Source organism: Aquarana catesbeiana, linkage group LG07 (assembly GCF_042186555.1).
Source record: "Aquarana catesbeiana isolate 2022-GZ linkage group LG07, ASM4218655v1, whole genome shotgun sequence".
Classification (NCBI taxonomy): domain Eukaryota; kingdom Metazoa; phylum Chordata; class Amphibia; order Anura; family Ranidae; genus Aquarana; species Aquarana catesbeiana.
In genome coordinates, this window is record NC_133330.1 from 337,130,641 (window position 1) to 337,147,854 (window position 17,214).

At 43.8% G+C, this 17,214-nt stretch overlaps 1 protein-coding gene across 1 annotated transcript; it reads right to left on the minus strand.

Annotated features, from left to right (window-relative positions):
* Positions 1–519: 519 nt before the first annotated feature.
* Positions 520–11,718, minus strand: ELOVL1 (ELOVL fatty acid elongase 1; the record flags this gene model as incomplete). Its single annotated transcript, XM_073593914.1, is given in 6 exon segments — positions 520–1,812; positions 4,015–4,151; positions 4,240–4,345; positions 6,162–6,218; positions 7,592–7,672; positions 11,528–11,718. Coding segments are annotated over 6 exon segments (818 nt in total), but the record flags the coding sequence as incomplete, so codon positions are not given.
* Between the last annotated feature and the right edge of the window lie 5,496 nt (positions 11,719–17,214).

Genomic DNA, 17,214 nt, shown 5'->3' on the forward strand with positions numbered 1-17,214 from the left:
ACCTTTACCCCGGCTTCTGTAGCGTAGAGGGTGACGTAGGTGACCAAGATGCCAGGTAGCCCAAATCTTGGGAGAAGATAATGCAGAGTCATCTTCTTGAGAGATTTGGGCTACTCACATTCTCCAAGACTGGGAGGAGGAGGAGGAGGTCACCTTTGCCTGGTTGAGGAAAGGCAAGTGTATTATCTATTCTCCCCCCGCAGGTTCTTTTATACAGCATTTTGGGGAGGGGGAACAACCTGTATAAGCAGAACTCGTTACCGAGGTGGAAGGTCCAATTTAATAATTTCACATACAATATATTAATAAACAAGAGTTTGCTTTGGAATTAAACAATGTGCGATAAGTCTCTCTTTTTTTTTTTATTAATAGTATTACACAAAAAAAAAAAAAAAAACTGATAAATAGTATCTGGCAGACTTGCAGATAAGTTACGAAAAAATATCCCCCATCCAATGCGGTCTCTCTCATCCCGGCGGCCCGGCATTGCGCGTTCGATAGCAAGGTGGGGGGGTGGAATTTCTTTTTTTATTTAAATATACAAAGTGATTTTTATGGACTGCTTTCTGCTGCTGGATAGGGGGGATTTCAGTTCCCCAGAAGCAGCAGAGGAATTAAGAGAACATTACAGTGTTATAGATCTAGATCAGTGGTACATAGAAAAGGACAGGAGTGACTACAGTATGGACGGGACATGGGGAGGAAGGGCAAGTTAATTGTAAAAGGGACGACTGTGACACAGGTGAGAGAAAGAGCAAAAAAAAAAACACCCCCTCCTTCAAAATCAGGGCAAATTAACTTAAAATTTAGCCTCAAACATGCACAACAAACGCACAATACTGCTTTCTCCTTCAGACGAAAAAAAACAATGACCTAGGAATTTGATAACATACAAGCACCCCAGTTTTCAACTATATCAAAATTCCTGCACCTGTTTTGAGCAGGGCTTAGAACTTGCCCTGAAAAATGGCAAAAAAAATGCCGTGCAAAAACAAGCCAGACCAGGGGGGGGGGGGGGGGGGGGGGGGGGCTGGTGAGTTGGGAGGAGCTTTACCCTCCCCCGTCAGGCCCGCGCTCTTCTGATGAACAGGATTCATACTGGAATGTGATGCCGAGGAATCAAGATTCTTGTTGCTTGCCGAGGGCCCGGATATTACAGTATAGAGGTCAGAGATTTTTTATTTTTTGGAGTGAGCTGTCCTCTTGCGCACACACACACACAATCTTTCAAGAAATGGAACGTTTGTGGAGGGTGGGGTGCCAGAGCTTGCATGGAAGGACATAGGATTCAGGACACACTCGCGTCATACAAAGTCTTTTTTTTTTTTTTTAGGCACTTAGATTTTTTTGGCTGGTGTAAGCCCCATGTTGTATTCGTAAAACCAGTTTGGCAGTTTTTACTGGCCATCAAACAGCTGGGCTTTTTGTTTTACGAAAAAAGGCAAAAAAAAAAAAATATTGGAAAAAAAAAAAAAAAAAAAAAAACACGTGCCATCATCTTCCCCACTTAGCACCTGCTTCGTGCCCGAGTTTTGGGGATACCGCACGTGCCCGCCTAGCTCAGATCTAGTTTTCCTTGGCTTTGCCGTTCTTGGCCTTTCCGTTTTGGTGGACTTCCCCGTTGGATGCTGCTACGCTGGATTTCGGGAGGCGTTTTCCTTTGGTGTAGGCCTGGTACCAGAAATTGGAAAAGAGCATGAAGAAGACCGTGCCGTAGATCCAGATGAGGTGGATGAAGATGGGGTATTGGTAGTCGCAGGAGGACATGAAGTAATACTGAGTAATGTGGATGGAGACCAGGACGAACTGAATCTACGGGACAAAGAAGAGTAATGGCTGAAGTATGGAACATGAGATCTGGAGTGAACATGACGTATCAATTTACAGCACTTAAAAGAGGAACTGAACTCTGGAAGCCCAAACAAGGAAAGCAGAAATTTAAAGACTAGTCACCAGTATTAAATCTGTGCAATAAAGTCCAACAGCCAACCATAAAATGAACAGTGCAAGAGTGTAGCCCTCAAGCAATAATCCCACGCATATCTTCTTGTTTAGAAGACATCAAGATGTGACGAAACATGTAGGGCGGAGCCGACATTCTTGACATCACACACTCTAGAGTCTGGAAAGTGGCTGGTTTAACTCCTGGAACTGGCTTGTATTATTTTACAGCTCTACTTTCTGTACCTTTGTGAGAATTTAATAGCTTTAATAATACAACGTCGAGATAGTCTTACACTATGGCGTATCCTTGGCTTTTTTTTTTTTCACATGATCTCTTAGGAGTCTTGGAGGATACCCAGTAAAGACCTGTGTATGTGGAATATTTTATGGTGCCACGGATGATACCTGTGATATAAAGCGCATACTGACTCCTCCTAAAATTAGAGGGTCATAATAGTCTGGTAAGTGTGTCCATTGGTTATAGGGTGGAGGATCACCATGGTGTCTTCCGAGTGACAAGATCTGCACGGGATTATTGCTTAAGTGCTACACTCTTGCACTGTTCATTTCACTGTTGGATGGTGGACTTTATTGAACAGATTTGGACTTGTATATTTACGGTTTACGACTTTTTAATAAGTGCAGAACTTTTTTCACCTGTTTACCGATCTATTGGTGTGCTAGCAGCTAGGGGTACATATTTACCTTTGAGTGAAAATTTTCTAATAATTTAGTCACTAGTATTGACTGTGGTCTTCCTGCAGCTTATCTTTTCCCCATTACTTACCATAACTTCTTCTGCATTGTGTGTCTGTGTGAAGGCAGCCATCTTGGTAGAGGCAAGACTTAGCTTCCCGTCAAAGCCTCCAGCAAGGAGAACAGTGAGCAGCAATGTAGGGCCACTACAAATCTCCTAAGACTAGCAGTCAGAAGCAAGATTGCCATAGATGATCTCACACTGCAGATATACAGTTATGAGGCTACAGTACAGGAGTGCCTAGGTCACAGGAGGTGCACTGCTATTTTTTGGGAGGAAGTCAAGACAAAAGCTACATTTTACATTACTGCTTAGGCATAATTAGCTTTTTTAAATGTCCCCTTACAACATGAGTTTAGGTCCACTTTAAGTTTAGGTCCACTTTACTAACAACTTGTTTGAATCCTGTAACCTGCTCTGCAGAAATAAACAGTCACACACCTTGGTCAGTGCTGCTTCAAAAGATTATTTAGCTAAGGCTCAGCATAGGGGGGCTGGTGTTGATACAGGGCGGTCACTAAAGTTCAACGCCATTCAAAAATAAATAAAAAAATTACTTCACGTTTATATAAACCATTAAGAAAAAAAAAAAAAACATATCATCTAAAAGCTTTTAGTATGACCTGCATTGTAAGCGGATCCCGAGGGAAGGGGAGGTACAACATGGTTAGAAGTTTGTGGACATCTGACCATCACACCTATATGAACTTTTCCAAAACCATGGCCATTAATATGGATCTACCCCACCACCACCCTTTGCAGCTATACCAGCCACCACTCTTCTGGGGAAGCTTTCCTAAAAGCATGGAGAATTTGTGGCCATTGTGAGGTCAGGTGCCGACGGATGATCAGAGCTGGATCGGCGTTCCAATTCATCCCAAAGGTGTTCAGTAGGGTTGAGGTCAGGGCTCTGTGCAGGACACTGAAGTTCCTCCAAACCAAACTGGTCAAGCCATGTCTTTATGGAGCTAGCTTTGTACACAGGGTACAGTCATGGTGGAACAGAAAAAGGGTCTTCACCACAGTTACCACAAGGCTGAAAGAGCACAACTGTCTAAAATGTCTTTGTATGATTTAGTATTAAAAAGTACCCTTCACTTGAGACACCTAGACGCAATCATGTCAAGAGGGTCCACAAACTTAGGTGTGTGATCAGAAGAAGCTACGATGACCAAGGTGTACGATTCATTTACTTCTGCATAGCTGGTATACGGGACCAAGTTTGGTCAGACTACCCTCTCTCATTGCTTTGGTCCTCTGGGTATACAGCTGGGAGAACCAAAACTGCGTACTTGCATTTACTTATTTCTTACCAGCTGGATGGCGGTCATGTGTTTCTTCCACCAAAGATACTTCTGGAAGCGTGGCCCGGCAGCGGAGAGTCCGTAGTAGAAGTACATGATGACGTGGACCAGAGAGTTGATCATGGCGTGGAAGGATCCCATACCACCTGTCAGAGATAATGGTGACATTGTCAGCAGGCCATGGCAGGGACAGCAGAGGGTCACATCAAGCCACAAAGCTTCTAAGGTTCTTACCTGGACCAAACTTAACACCCCACCACCAGCTCCAGGGCAGAACAGAGTGATGGAAGATGTGCAGAAATGTAATCTGCCCGTTTTTCTTCCTCACCACAAAGAAGACCTGCCAAGGAGGGAGACAAAAAAAAAAACAACACCACAGACTTAGATAAACAGACCACAGGCATGTAAACCCCAAGTGCATGGGATTTCGTTTTCAGAAGCACATAATGTATCAAACAAATGTCTTTTTTTTCTGCCTACATTCACTCCATCGATCGCTGCATGGCACTAGTGACAACACTGGATCATGCTTTTTGCCATTAGAGTAAAAAGGGTTGGGAACTCCGTCAGGTTTTTATTGCAAATATCTAAGTAGTAGTAAGGGCACTACCACACATAGTTAGAGTCTATAGACGGGGGGAGGGGGTCGGCAACCCATCGATCGCGACCTACCCATCGGCTGTGGACAGCAGACGAGTAGATCACGAACGAGTCCCTTGTTTGCCAATCCTTCCACCGCTCCCATCTTCACTGCAGAGCAGAGAGAGGGAGGCAGCAGAGTACTGGATGGAGGGTGGGAGCTGCCTCCGTTACCCTTTCCAAGTAAACCAGCAGGTGATTGGTTGCTAGGATTGCGGGGCGGTCCTAGCAACCAATCACCAGCTTGCTAATATGAAAATATGTCAACTCAGTCAGCTCTCGCTCCCGCCCCCATCCAGTACTGTGATTGTGAAAGGGGCAAAGACACTACTGGGGAGGAAGGAGTGACAGAAGACACTACTGTGGGGGGGGGGGGCAAAGGAAACTGCTACGAGGGCCAGAGGACACTGCTTTTTCAGGAGGGGAGGGGGAGCGAAGACACTACTGTGGGGGGAGTGATGTGAGGGGGCACAGGGGACACTATTGTGACACACTAGGTGTTCTTCATGTTGTCTTTTTATTGGGGCCTTATTGTCCAGATAGATCTCAACCTCTGAAAGGTTGTCCACTCCTGGTCTGGGCTAATCAAAAAAAAAAAAAAAAAAAAAAAACGCATTTTTCGTGGGTGTTTAAAATGGTAGTAAACTCCTTTCCTTCCACTTATACCTGTAGGCAAGCCTTCAGTAAGGCTTACCTGTAGGTACTGTGAATATCTCCTAAACTTGTATAGTTTAGGAGATATTCAGAGTGCATGCAGCTGGTGAGGTTACTGGCGCATGCGCTCTGAAGGTCTGGCATACAGTGCCAGACCTTCAGAGCCTGTGGTGTAAACAGCGGATCCCGCACGGGAGTGACGTCACCGCGACCCCGGCCACTCATGTAGTCTGGACGACGCAAACCCGGAAGGAAGACCGGGGGAAAAGGTCAGCCCTCTAAGTGGTGACAGCGCAGTGCTGGAGGGCTTAGTTCTAAGGAAAGTCTCTCAATGTGCTAGTATGCAATGCATACTAGCACATTAAGACATTGCCTTACAGGGGATTTTTTTTTTCTCCATCCACTGTGGTTTACTACCGCTTTATACACTACTCCCCCTTCATCAGGGATATAACACCAAAACATCAACATTTGTAGTTAAAAGATATAATGACCTCATTTTATAAGTCCCGGAGAGTAACCGATAAGGAGAAATAAGAGATAAGGGGTTATTTCTAATAGAACATCCAATATGGTTTATAAAAAAAAACAGTGAAATGGAACATAATCAGAAACCTGATTTTTGGTAAAACAGAGGTTTGTATTGCTAGAACTCTCAACGGTTCCTTACAAGCAATATTAGATGGTGGTAGGAGCATGAAGGATGATGCCAGGGGCCACACTTTGTGGGCCCTCTATATTATGAAACTTGACCAGGACTTGACTGGCCTGGCCAGAAATGGGAATCCATTTCTTTATTAAATTTGCTACTATACAGGTTCCCTTTTCTCCATAATGTAGACAGCGTGAGAAACGGTACTTACGGTATCAAGGAGCTCAATGAATTTGGAGAACAAGAAGAGCCAGGCCACTTGTACCATCTGAAAATAGAAAAATAATGAAAAATGTCATCACTCCACATAAACTATCCCTCTCATTATTATACAGGATTTATATAGTGCCAACAGTATGAGCAGTCCTCAATCCTCCCTCCTTTTACATCACAGTCCTCAATCCTCCCTCCTTTCACATCACAGTCCTCAATCCTCCCTCCTTTCACATCACAGTCCTCAATCCTCAGCCTTTCACATCACAGTCCTCAATCCTCCCTCCTTTCACATCACAGTCCTCAATCCTCCCTCCTTTCACATCACAGTCCTCAATCCTCCCTCCTTTCACATCACAGTCCTCAATCCTCAGCCTTTCACATCAGAGTCCTCAATCCTCCCTCCTTTCACATCAGAGTCCTCAAGTCACCCTCCCCCCCCAACCTTTCATGTCAGAGTCCTCCATTCTCCCTCCTTTCACATCAGAGCCCTTAGTACCCCCTACCTTTCACATCAGCGTTGTCAATCCTCCCGCATTTCACATTGGAGTCCTCAGTCCCCCCCCTGCATTTCACACACACAGAGTCCTCAGTCCCCCCCCCCCCTGCATTTAACAGAGTCCTCAGCAACCCTGAAGTAACATCATGCGTTTTCACGGTGCTGGCAGCCAACCTGCTTGTAAGATGACATGCATTATGCTGTGTGAAATACTGTGTGCATTGCGGCACCCTTGGCGAGGCGATACAGCGCCCTGGTTGAGAAATACTGGTGTGCTCTCATATATATATATATATATATATATATATAAATATAAATAAAATAGAAGGGGAGAGACTTGTATAGTTTTATAGTTTGGAAAAAATGTGGGTTTGGTTTTTCCCTTCAGTGGGTTTTATTATTTGAAATAAAAGTGATTTTAAAAAAAAAAATTTTTTAACCCTGTATAGAAATGTACAACATGTAATCCCGGTTTGCTCACATGCATGCGGGGATGCAGCGATCGCTACAACAGAGTATATTCTACAGCGATCAGACAGATCCTCACCGCTTGTCATTGAAAACTCGGCTTGTCTGGTGGAGCGGTCCGAAGATTTATGATCACTAAGGCTAGTCGTCACACAGTGAAGAACGGCATGTACAGTCATGTTTTATAACACCATAAAACCGGAGGGACATCCTGGCAGAGGTGGGAGAGTCCTGGCACAGGTTAATAGGGAAAGTAATGAGGATACAGATAAGGGGTGAAGCTGCGTACTTATCACCACCATGTGCAAGGTTCAGGAGGTGGCGGGTGGTACGAGGCGGCGGGCGGCACTGACCTGCTCACTCTATGGATTTTTTTTGCAGTCATGAGTCATTATATAAACATTATAAAAGCTCTCCCACCCCCCCGGGGGGGGGGGGGGGGGGGTCGGGGACTCACTCACCCGCATGGCCATTGGTGAATCCGATTGGTCCACAGGGTCGCACTTCCAGGTGTATCCAGTCAACCATCCGGACATGAGGAACTAAAGAAGAGACAAGCACATGTTATCCTTCTAGCAGAAGCTTTGTTATCAATTTATTACTGCAATAAGTGATATTGCGAATTGATAAACAGCGCCATTTTCTCAGTAGCCAACATCTAAAAAGTGGACTTTGTATTCCAATGTTTTATTTTACTTATTACAGGTGTTTACTTTGATCAGCCACAACTTTATGACCACCGACAGGTGAAGAGCATAACATTGAGCATCTTGTTACAATGGTATCTGAAAGCGGGTAGGATTTGTTGTTAGGCAGCAAGTGAACATGTTGTCCCTGAAGTTGGTGTTGAATGCAGAAAAAAAAAAAAAAAAAAAAAAAAAATGAGAATCGCAGTTTGTGGTGTATGGGGCGGTGTAGCTGCAGACCGGTCAGGGTGCCCATGCTGACCCGTGTCCACAGCCAAAAGTGCTACAATGGGGACGTGAGCATCAGAACTGGACCACGGAGCAATGGAAGAAGGTGGCCTGGTCTGATAAATGACGTTTTCTTTTCCATTAGATGACACACACTTACCTGGGGAAGAGGTGGCATCAGGATGCAGTATGGGCAGAAGACAAGCTGGCGGAGGCAGTGTGATGCTTTGGGAAACCTTGGCTCCTGCATGTGGATGTTATGTGACATGTACCCACCTATCTAAACATTGTTGGTGACCAAGTACACCCCTTCATGGAAATGGGGTTTCCTTGATGGCAGTGGCTTCTTTCAGCAGGATATTGCTCCCTGCCACACTGCAAAAATGGTTCAAGAAAGGTTTGAGGAACACAAAGAGTTTGGGGTGTTGACTTGACCTAAAAGTTCATCAGATCTCAATCCAAATCGAGCATCTGTGGGATGTGCTGGAAAAAACCAAAGTCCTGACTTAAAGGATTGGTGGCGGATACCACAGCATACCTTCAGGAGGTCTAGTGGAGTCCATGCCTCAGGGGGACAGGGCTGTTTTTGGCGACAAAAAGGGGGACCTGCTTAAAATTAGGTGGGTGGTCATAAAGTTATGGCAGATCGGTGTATATGGCACCAATTTATGCATTGCTTTACATACTGTGAAATACATATCAGTCCCTGACCTCCGCTGATCATGGGTGCAAGGTTTATCAGGTTCTTAAAAAAAAAAAAAAAAAAAAAAAAAAGTATTTTTAAAAAATTCTAGTCTCTAACTTGCCTGAACAATCAGTTGAGCGAACCAATGATAATACTGAAGAACTAATAATGACATAAGAGGGGGATAAATTTTTATATATATTATATATATGTGTGTGTGTGTGTGTGTGTGTGTGTGTGTGTGTGTGTGTGTGTGTGTGTGTGTGTGTGTGTGTGTGTATTTTATTTTTTTGGCCGGGAGAATGTATTATGTCCTTTTTTTCTTCTCTTTTTCTCATTTTTTTTGTATTGTTGTTTTATAAAAAAAAAACTATTTGAAGAAAAACAAAAAAGAATTTTATAAAATAATAATATTATTATTAATAAACTTTTTTTCCTGCAAAAACACGTGCATTTATTATTCCTTTTTTTTTTTTTTTTTTTTTTTTATAAAGGTGATAAAAGGTGAACCTAACCTTCAGAATTTTCTATTATAATGTGGCCAGTGTTCTTTGCCTAGTATACCAAACAAACAGACGTCAGGTGGACCTGGAAGGGGAGGAGGGGAGGTGGAGTTGGGTAGGGAGCAGAGTAGTAACCTCCTGCCAAAACTCCGATCACCGGACAGCCCCAGATGAGGTGCATGAAATCTGCGTGACCTTTAGTAGATGTTATACAATTTGGGGTGGCCATATGTCTACCAGTACAATTTTACAGGAGAGAAGTATGGGGGAAATTTACTAAAACTGGTGCACACACAATCTGGTATGCATTGTAACCAATCAGCTTCCAACTTGAGCTTGTTCAATGAAGCTTTGACAATAAAACCTGGAAGCGGATTGGTTACTTTGGACAGCTGTACCAGATTGTGTGTGCACCAGTTTTAGTAAATCCCCCCATGTTTTATGTAGAATATAGAATAGAATGTATTATTATAGCTGGTGGTGAGACAAACATGAGAAGAGCAAAGCTCATCCCATTCTTCTGTAGACTCTGTTGGTTATAGGGTTTGCCATTTAAGCCAGCTATGCATGCATCGAAATACGGCCAATTTGGCAAGAACCGGATGAATTTCGATCCATGTATGGGCAGGGAGGTTGTACAGAAATCAATCGATCAATCAACTTCTGTATTCTATACACCGACCCTGTCACTTTCCTCGCTCGATCAGTGCTGCAGACTGTAGCCTGCAACGCTGATCAGACTGTTCTGAGAGCAGAGAAGCCTCCCCATTGCTGGAATACAATAGCTCAGCGGGGAGGATTCCCCCATCCACACATTTCAGGTGAATCGGGTCAGTTTTTTTCTGTTCAACCTGCTTTATCCAATTCCCACTAGTGTGTCCAAAGTGGCATGACAAGTCGCAGCCCATGGATTTCAAGGGCACCCGTTCCGATCTATGCGACTTAAAAGTCGCAGCAACTTTGAAAAAGGTTCCGTCACTACTTTGATGCGACTCAAGTGCCAGAGAGTGTAAAGTTGCATCAGTCGCACACCAAAGGCGCACTGGAAATCATGCAACTTTGACTAGTGTGAATCGAGCCTCGGGCAGTCCATAAATGAGTCCTTGTGGTTGAACGAAAAAAAAAAAAAAAGACTCATCTATGAACTGCCTTAGTCTTCAATCAACGGCGATTACAGCTGAGCTCTAGGGGGATTAGATAAAATCTACCCTCCTAATGCAGTCCCCACACTCTGCAAGGTTTAAATGCTAGGGGTGCAGGGATAAGGTATATTACCCAACACTGTCCCTCAAGTCTTGTGCGGTTTTCTTCTGCCCAAGGATCCGGGTGGTCCCTCAGTATCATCACATGTAGTGCAGGGATATGAACTCTGCATTGTATCTGATGAGGGGAGCATGCAACTGGAGCCAAAGCAGGTTAGAGAGGTAGCAGTGCTGGACCAGTGGCACAGCTGGAGGGACCCTTCTGGAGCCAGGGGTAGGGGAAGTATTGCACCCTTATTCATGTACTCCTAGATAAACAAACATGTGAGAAGCTGCAGCATGATCTGGCGGGTGGCAGAAAACAGAGTCCAGGTACAGTTTCAAGAATATATTATAACAAAGTCCAGCAAAGTAAACACAGGCCTGGCAGGAAAGCAACCCGACCAAGAGCACTCGCAAGTTGTAAGCGCAGAACGGCAGTAGAGTGGTGGACCACAGGTGCCGAGAGTGTCTGTCTCGAGGAGTGGAGTGCCGCCAGGCCAGTCTGCACCCAAATAGGGAGGCTTCTAGGTAGAATGGCGTGTCCCAGCACTTTCCCTACTTCTCCAGGTACATTTTCTGGATGCCATGCGCTGTCCCTGACAGACGGGTAACCTGTCTACTCTAGCCACTCACAAAATGCCCGCCCCAAAACGGGAGCCAGGGTCTTAAATAGACTCTGCCTGGCCCAAGATGGCCACCAGCATCCAATCCGATAGCTGCCTTTGACTGAGGAAACCACCCTCGACTTCCTCCTTCACCTGCATTACTGCTGTGGACAAGCACCACCTGCAATGGAGAAGGTAGACCGCACCTGCCTACAAACTCTTAACCCTTAAGTGCGGGGCCTACTGCAAGGATACATTTTGCCCAATTCCTGGAGTTCAGCTTTAAAGGGAGTTACAGTTTGAATTCTTAATAATTTACAGAATGGCAGATACACAACCATTCCCTCATATGTGTGGGATTGCGCTTCCTAGCATTCTCTAAGATTTGTACTTCCACACATGTCGGAAACCATGGCTTCTGTTGGTGTCCTGTAAATGTCACCCACCTCATAGACAATATAAGCGGACAGCCCCACCAGGCTGAAGTTGTACACCACCATCAAAGGCTTCAGGTCAAAGGGCTTCCTGTTGGCCATCAACCGCGGCCCCAGAGACAGGACGAAGTAGACATAGAACAGCAGAATGGAGCCGGGCAGGAAAGGCGAGTGCATGAGGGGGTAATGTCCTATCCTGGGGTCTGAGGAAACACAAAAAAGGAGAACATGTTATATATAAAATACAAGACATTTGTCTTTTTAGGGGGTCATTGTTATAAAGAACCAGTTGAATACCCTTCAGCTGCTACATAGCTGTGCCAACATTTTATCCACAAGTTAAACACTATAAGACCAATGGTTTGTGGACACCTGACCACACCTACACTATAGGAACAAAAATGATGGAGTTAAAGAGGTTTCCAGTGAAGGGTACCCTTTTATTGCTATACCACCCAAGGACATTTTACATCATTTGGCAATACCTTAACTTGTGGTAACAGTTTGGTGAAGACCCTTTTCTGCTCCACCATGACTGTCCCTTGTGTACAAAGCCAACTCCATAAAGACATGGTTTGGCCAGTTTGGTGTGGAGGAACTTGTGTCCTGACCTCAACCCTGCTGAAAGACTTTGAGATGAATGGGAATGCAAATAGAGAGCCAGATCTTCTCACCCAACATCAGTACCTCCAAGTTCCTCCATCGTTGTGGTAACACTTTGGTGAAGACCCTTTTCTGTTGCAGCATGACTGTGCCCCCGTGTACAAAGCCAGCTCCATAAAAGACATGGTATGACCAGTTCGGAGTGGAGGAACTTGAGTGTCCTGCACTGTGCCCTGACCTCACACCTTTGGGGTGAATTGGAATTTTTATTGTCAGCCAAGTCTTCTCATCCAACATGAGTTGGACACTCAAACGGACACAAATTCCCACAGACACCCTCCAAAATCTTTTGGAAAACATTCCAAAAAAAAAAAAGGAGTGGAGGATGTGAAATGGTACAAACGTACTCCTGTACCTGCAAAGCAAACTACTTGGCCACCTTGCTGCTTAATCACTTAAGGACCGGAAGGATTTACTCCTTTAACGACCGGGCCATTTTTTTGTGATACAGCACTGCGTTACTTTAAATGACACTTGCACGGTCGTGCGACGTTGCACCCAAACAAAATCAATGTCCTTTTTCCCCCACAAATAAAGCTCTCTTTTGGTGGTATTTGATCATCTCTGCGGTTTTATTTTTTGCGCAACAATTTTGAAAAAAGGATAACGGTAAAACGATATTTTGCTATAATAAATATCCCCCGAATTTTTTTTAGTAAAACAAAATTTCTTCATCGGTTTAGGCCAATATGTATTCTACATATTTTGGTAAAAAAAAAAAAAAATACAATAAGCATATATTGATTTGCGCAAAAGTTATAACGTCTACAAAATAGGGGATAGATTTATGGCATTTTTATTTAATTTACACTAGTAATGGAGGTGATCTGTGACTTTTAGCAGGACTGGTGACAGGTAGCACTGAAAGGAGACACTGGTAGGCATGGATAATCAGGACACCGATTATCAACACTGATTATCAACGTAGATGTCCCTTTTAGAGAAGCCCGTTATCGGCTCTCTTCTCCTCTCCTCAGGCTGTCAGCGTGAGGAAAGGAATGCAGATAACCGACTTCTTCTTACATCTGTGATTGGACACAGCTGATGACATGGTAAAGAGTCGGCGATTGGCTCTTTACCTCAATCTGTGATCAGCAGTGGTTAAATAAAAGTTGTATGAAAGTGTGGTTCTCCCCTAGGCTGACCATGGATGATGTGATTCTTTTCTGCAACCCACTTGATTCCTCCCCTCCCCCCCCCTCATTAACAGAGTGCGGGGAGCCGTCCCTGCTGGGAGAACACCGTAATTACAGCTAGTCGTTATATCCGCTGCTAATAATCACATATAAAAGATCTGACATGCTGGTTGTACCCAAATTGATTGGGTGCAGCAATCAGCCTGCCCATACATGAATAGAATCTTGGCCGGTCCCTGCTGACCCGGCCGAGAATTGATCCATCTATGGCCGGCTTTAGTCTAGCATCTGCTTGAGGCTCTATGTATGAACATGTGAGCTGCCAAATTAGCACACAACCTCTACACATAGTTGTTTCTGCTTTGTGGTGTGGCACAGCGATTGGGTTTACTGCTCTTTTTATCCCGGTGTACGATCAGAGCTCACTTTCTGTGAAAACACACTCTTCAGACAGATCATCCTGTAGAAGACTCCAGTCACTCAACAGGGATAGCGACTGCACTAACACAGACAGCCACCAGAGGGAGCATCTGCAAATCTGATTATTAAAGTATCACAAAAGACCTTTTTTTTTTCCTTTTCTTTTTTTTATTTAGTCCTTTAGAAATAAAAAGGAAGTAAAAATAAAAAGTTTCCAAAGTGAGGGGAAATGCACACCGGAACAGGTGCCCCTCCTTGGAAGATTTCCCCTCTATTCGGATTTCATTGACAGCAATAATATGTTGGATTTCCCAATCTTCTTCTGTTCCAGTGAAAATGGTCACTAGGTAGAAGGGGGTGAATACTTCTAGGAAATAGGGCACAGACTGACAGAAAGCTGACAGGGGTTCTAACACTTTCTTGCACTAATAAAAATACACCAAAAAAAAAACTGCCATTAAGAATTGTAAAAAAAAAAAAAAAAAAAAAGAAGAAGAAAGAAGAAAGAAGAAAGAAGAAAGAAGAAAGAAGAAAGAAGAAAGAAGAAAGAAGAAAGAAGCACACACACACTTCTGTAGGATTGAATTGGTGTCGCTTAGCGCTGTACGGGTCGTTCTGATAAGTTCCGAAGCGTGAGCTTGCCCCCCCCCCCACGTTTCTTGCCCCATTGGCCAATAGGAAGATGCAGGTAACAGGAAACAGCTGAAAGTTTCAAACACTATGAAGACGACCCTGAACCTCCACCCTTAACCACCAGAAGATTTACCCCCCTTCATGACCAGGCCATTTTCGCAATACGGCACTGTGTTAACTGACAATTGCGCGGTCGTGTGACACTGTACCCAAAATTGTATTTCTCTCCCCCTTTTTTTTCTTACACAAGCAGAGCTTTCTTTTGATATTTGATCACCTCTGCATTTTTTTTTTTTTTTTGCGCTACAAACAAAAAAAAAAAAAAAAAGGGACAATTAAGGCTAATATGTACTCTGCTACATATTTATTAAAAAAAAAAAAAAAAAAAAAAAAAAAACAAAAACTGATAAGCGTATATTAATTGGTTTTGCGCAAAAGTTATTGCGTCTACAAACTATGGGATATTTTTATTTTATTTTTTATACTAGTAATAGCGAAATTACAATACTGCGGCGGACATTCTGACACTTTTTGGGAACCAGTGACACTAATACAGTGATCAGTGCTAAAAAATATATACTGTCACTGTACTATTGACACTGGCTGGGAAGAGGTTAACATCAGGTGCGATCAAAGGGTTAATGGTGTGCCTAGCCTGTGTTTTTGTACAGTGGGGGAGGTGCTTGTACTATGGAAGGACAACGATCCCAGTCCCTGCTTTGCACACACACAAGATCCAAGCCTTCCCTCCTGTCAGAACGGCGATCTGCCTTGTTTACATAGGTAGACCGCCGTTCTGCGTGTCTGCAGGATGATCGCCGGGTGCCAGCAGACATCAAGTCCACTGTGTGCGATTACAGTGGCAACGAGTGCATGTAAACCTCAGACATGAAATATGAACAGAGTATATCCCTCTATAGCAGGGATATGCAATTAGCGGACCTCCAGCTGTTGCAGAACTACAAGTCCCATGAGACATAGCACGACTGACAGCCACAAGCATGACACCCAGAGGCAGAGGCATGATGGGAGTTGTAGTTTTGCAACAGCTGGGAGGTCCGCTAATTGCAGATCCCTGCTCTACAGTGTGTACTTGTCAATCCAGAGCACCAAGTGTCATTTCTTTCTGCTGCTTCCTTCCTCTGCTATCAGCACGAATCACTTCTAACACTAAGAGAAAAGTTATGACAGGGGAGGGATCTCCAGCTGATTGACAGCCTCAGCTCTGTTCTTGTGTGGAGGGGGGGGGGGGGGGGGGCGGGGGTCATCCCTTCCCTCCAGTCAGCTCTCAGAACTCTCCTCACTGAGCTCTGCAGAGTGTAGCTTCAGCTCTCTGCCCCCTTTTTTTTCTGACCGCTCAGACAAGCTGTGTAAATTCTGGTCTGGGAACGGCTGTAGAAAAAAAAAAGAGATGGCAGCAAATAAACAGGTATAACTTATATAAGAGGATTTGCTTCATCTCTGTGCATCACCTGAGTCCAGTCACTTCACTGGGTATATATGGAAGGGGTTTAAAAACACTCTAAATATCAGTTTGTCTTCTAAGAGCCTTCTTCATGTTTGATGTATTCTCTACCGCTCTGAGAAATACTGTATGACTTTTATTTTTCAACTTTGGAAAAATTAAAAAAAAAAAAAAAAAAAAAAGAGACAGTTAAAAAAAAAAAAACAAATAAATAAAAAACTGACCCTCAGCCAGCCACCACTTCTCTAACCGGGAGAGAAGACCAGTGTGAATAAAAAATATTATATACCGTATTTATCGGCGTATAACACGCACATTCATTTTAAAAGGGAAGTTTCAGGAAAAAAACTTAAATTTTAAATAAGGAACTTTAAAGCAAAATAAGGGTCAGTGCCCATCTGCATTGCATCTGCATCTCACCATTGCCATCAATGCAGCCCCATCAATGCCCATCTGCAGCCTCACAAGTGCCATCAATGCAGCCTCATCAGTCCATATCAATGCAGCCTCATCAGTCCATATCAATGCAGCCTCATCAGTCCATATCAATGCAGCCTCATCAGTCCATATCAATGCAGCTTCACCATTGCCATGAGTGCAGCCTGATCGATGCCCATCTGCAGCCCACAGGGGACAGGAGGGGGGCAGGATGAGCGCTGAAAGATTACATACAGTGAGAATCTCCTATGATAGACAGAACAGTGATCCAATGGCGGCCCAGGAGACGGGACTTCCTATTATAGAGGCCGCCAGGTAAACAGGAGATTCTCACTGAATGTAATCTGACGGCGCTCGTCCCACCCCCCTCCCTGTCCCCTCCGAGGCAGCTAAAATTGAAGTATTGGCGTATAACACGCACACACTATTTGCTCCCGATTTTCATGGTGAAAAAGTGAGTGCTATACGCCAATAAATACAATATATATATATATATACACACACACACATATATATATTAATCCCTATATATATATATATATATATATATATATATATATATATATATATATATATATATATATATATATATATCCCTGAAAGGACCAGGTTATACAGGTAGAATTAAAAGTGGAGAATCAGAATAGAGAATATTAGAGGTGACCGCTGGTGACCGGTTCTCTTTAGGATTACACATTAGGAGTGAAGATAAACAGAACATTTATAGAAGGCGGTAACGGAACCCAGCAGGCCGGGAATACATGAAGAATAGAGGGCGATAATTAGTAGCTTCCATCTCCAAACATCTGCATTCATGGATGGGAAGACAGAAAAGGCTAAAGCCCTAATTAAATATTTGCGGGGAGGATTGTGATCCGGGGGAGGGAGGGGTTGGGGTTTGAATCGCTCTTGTTGCAGATCATCTTCTGTTTTGCAGACAAGCT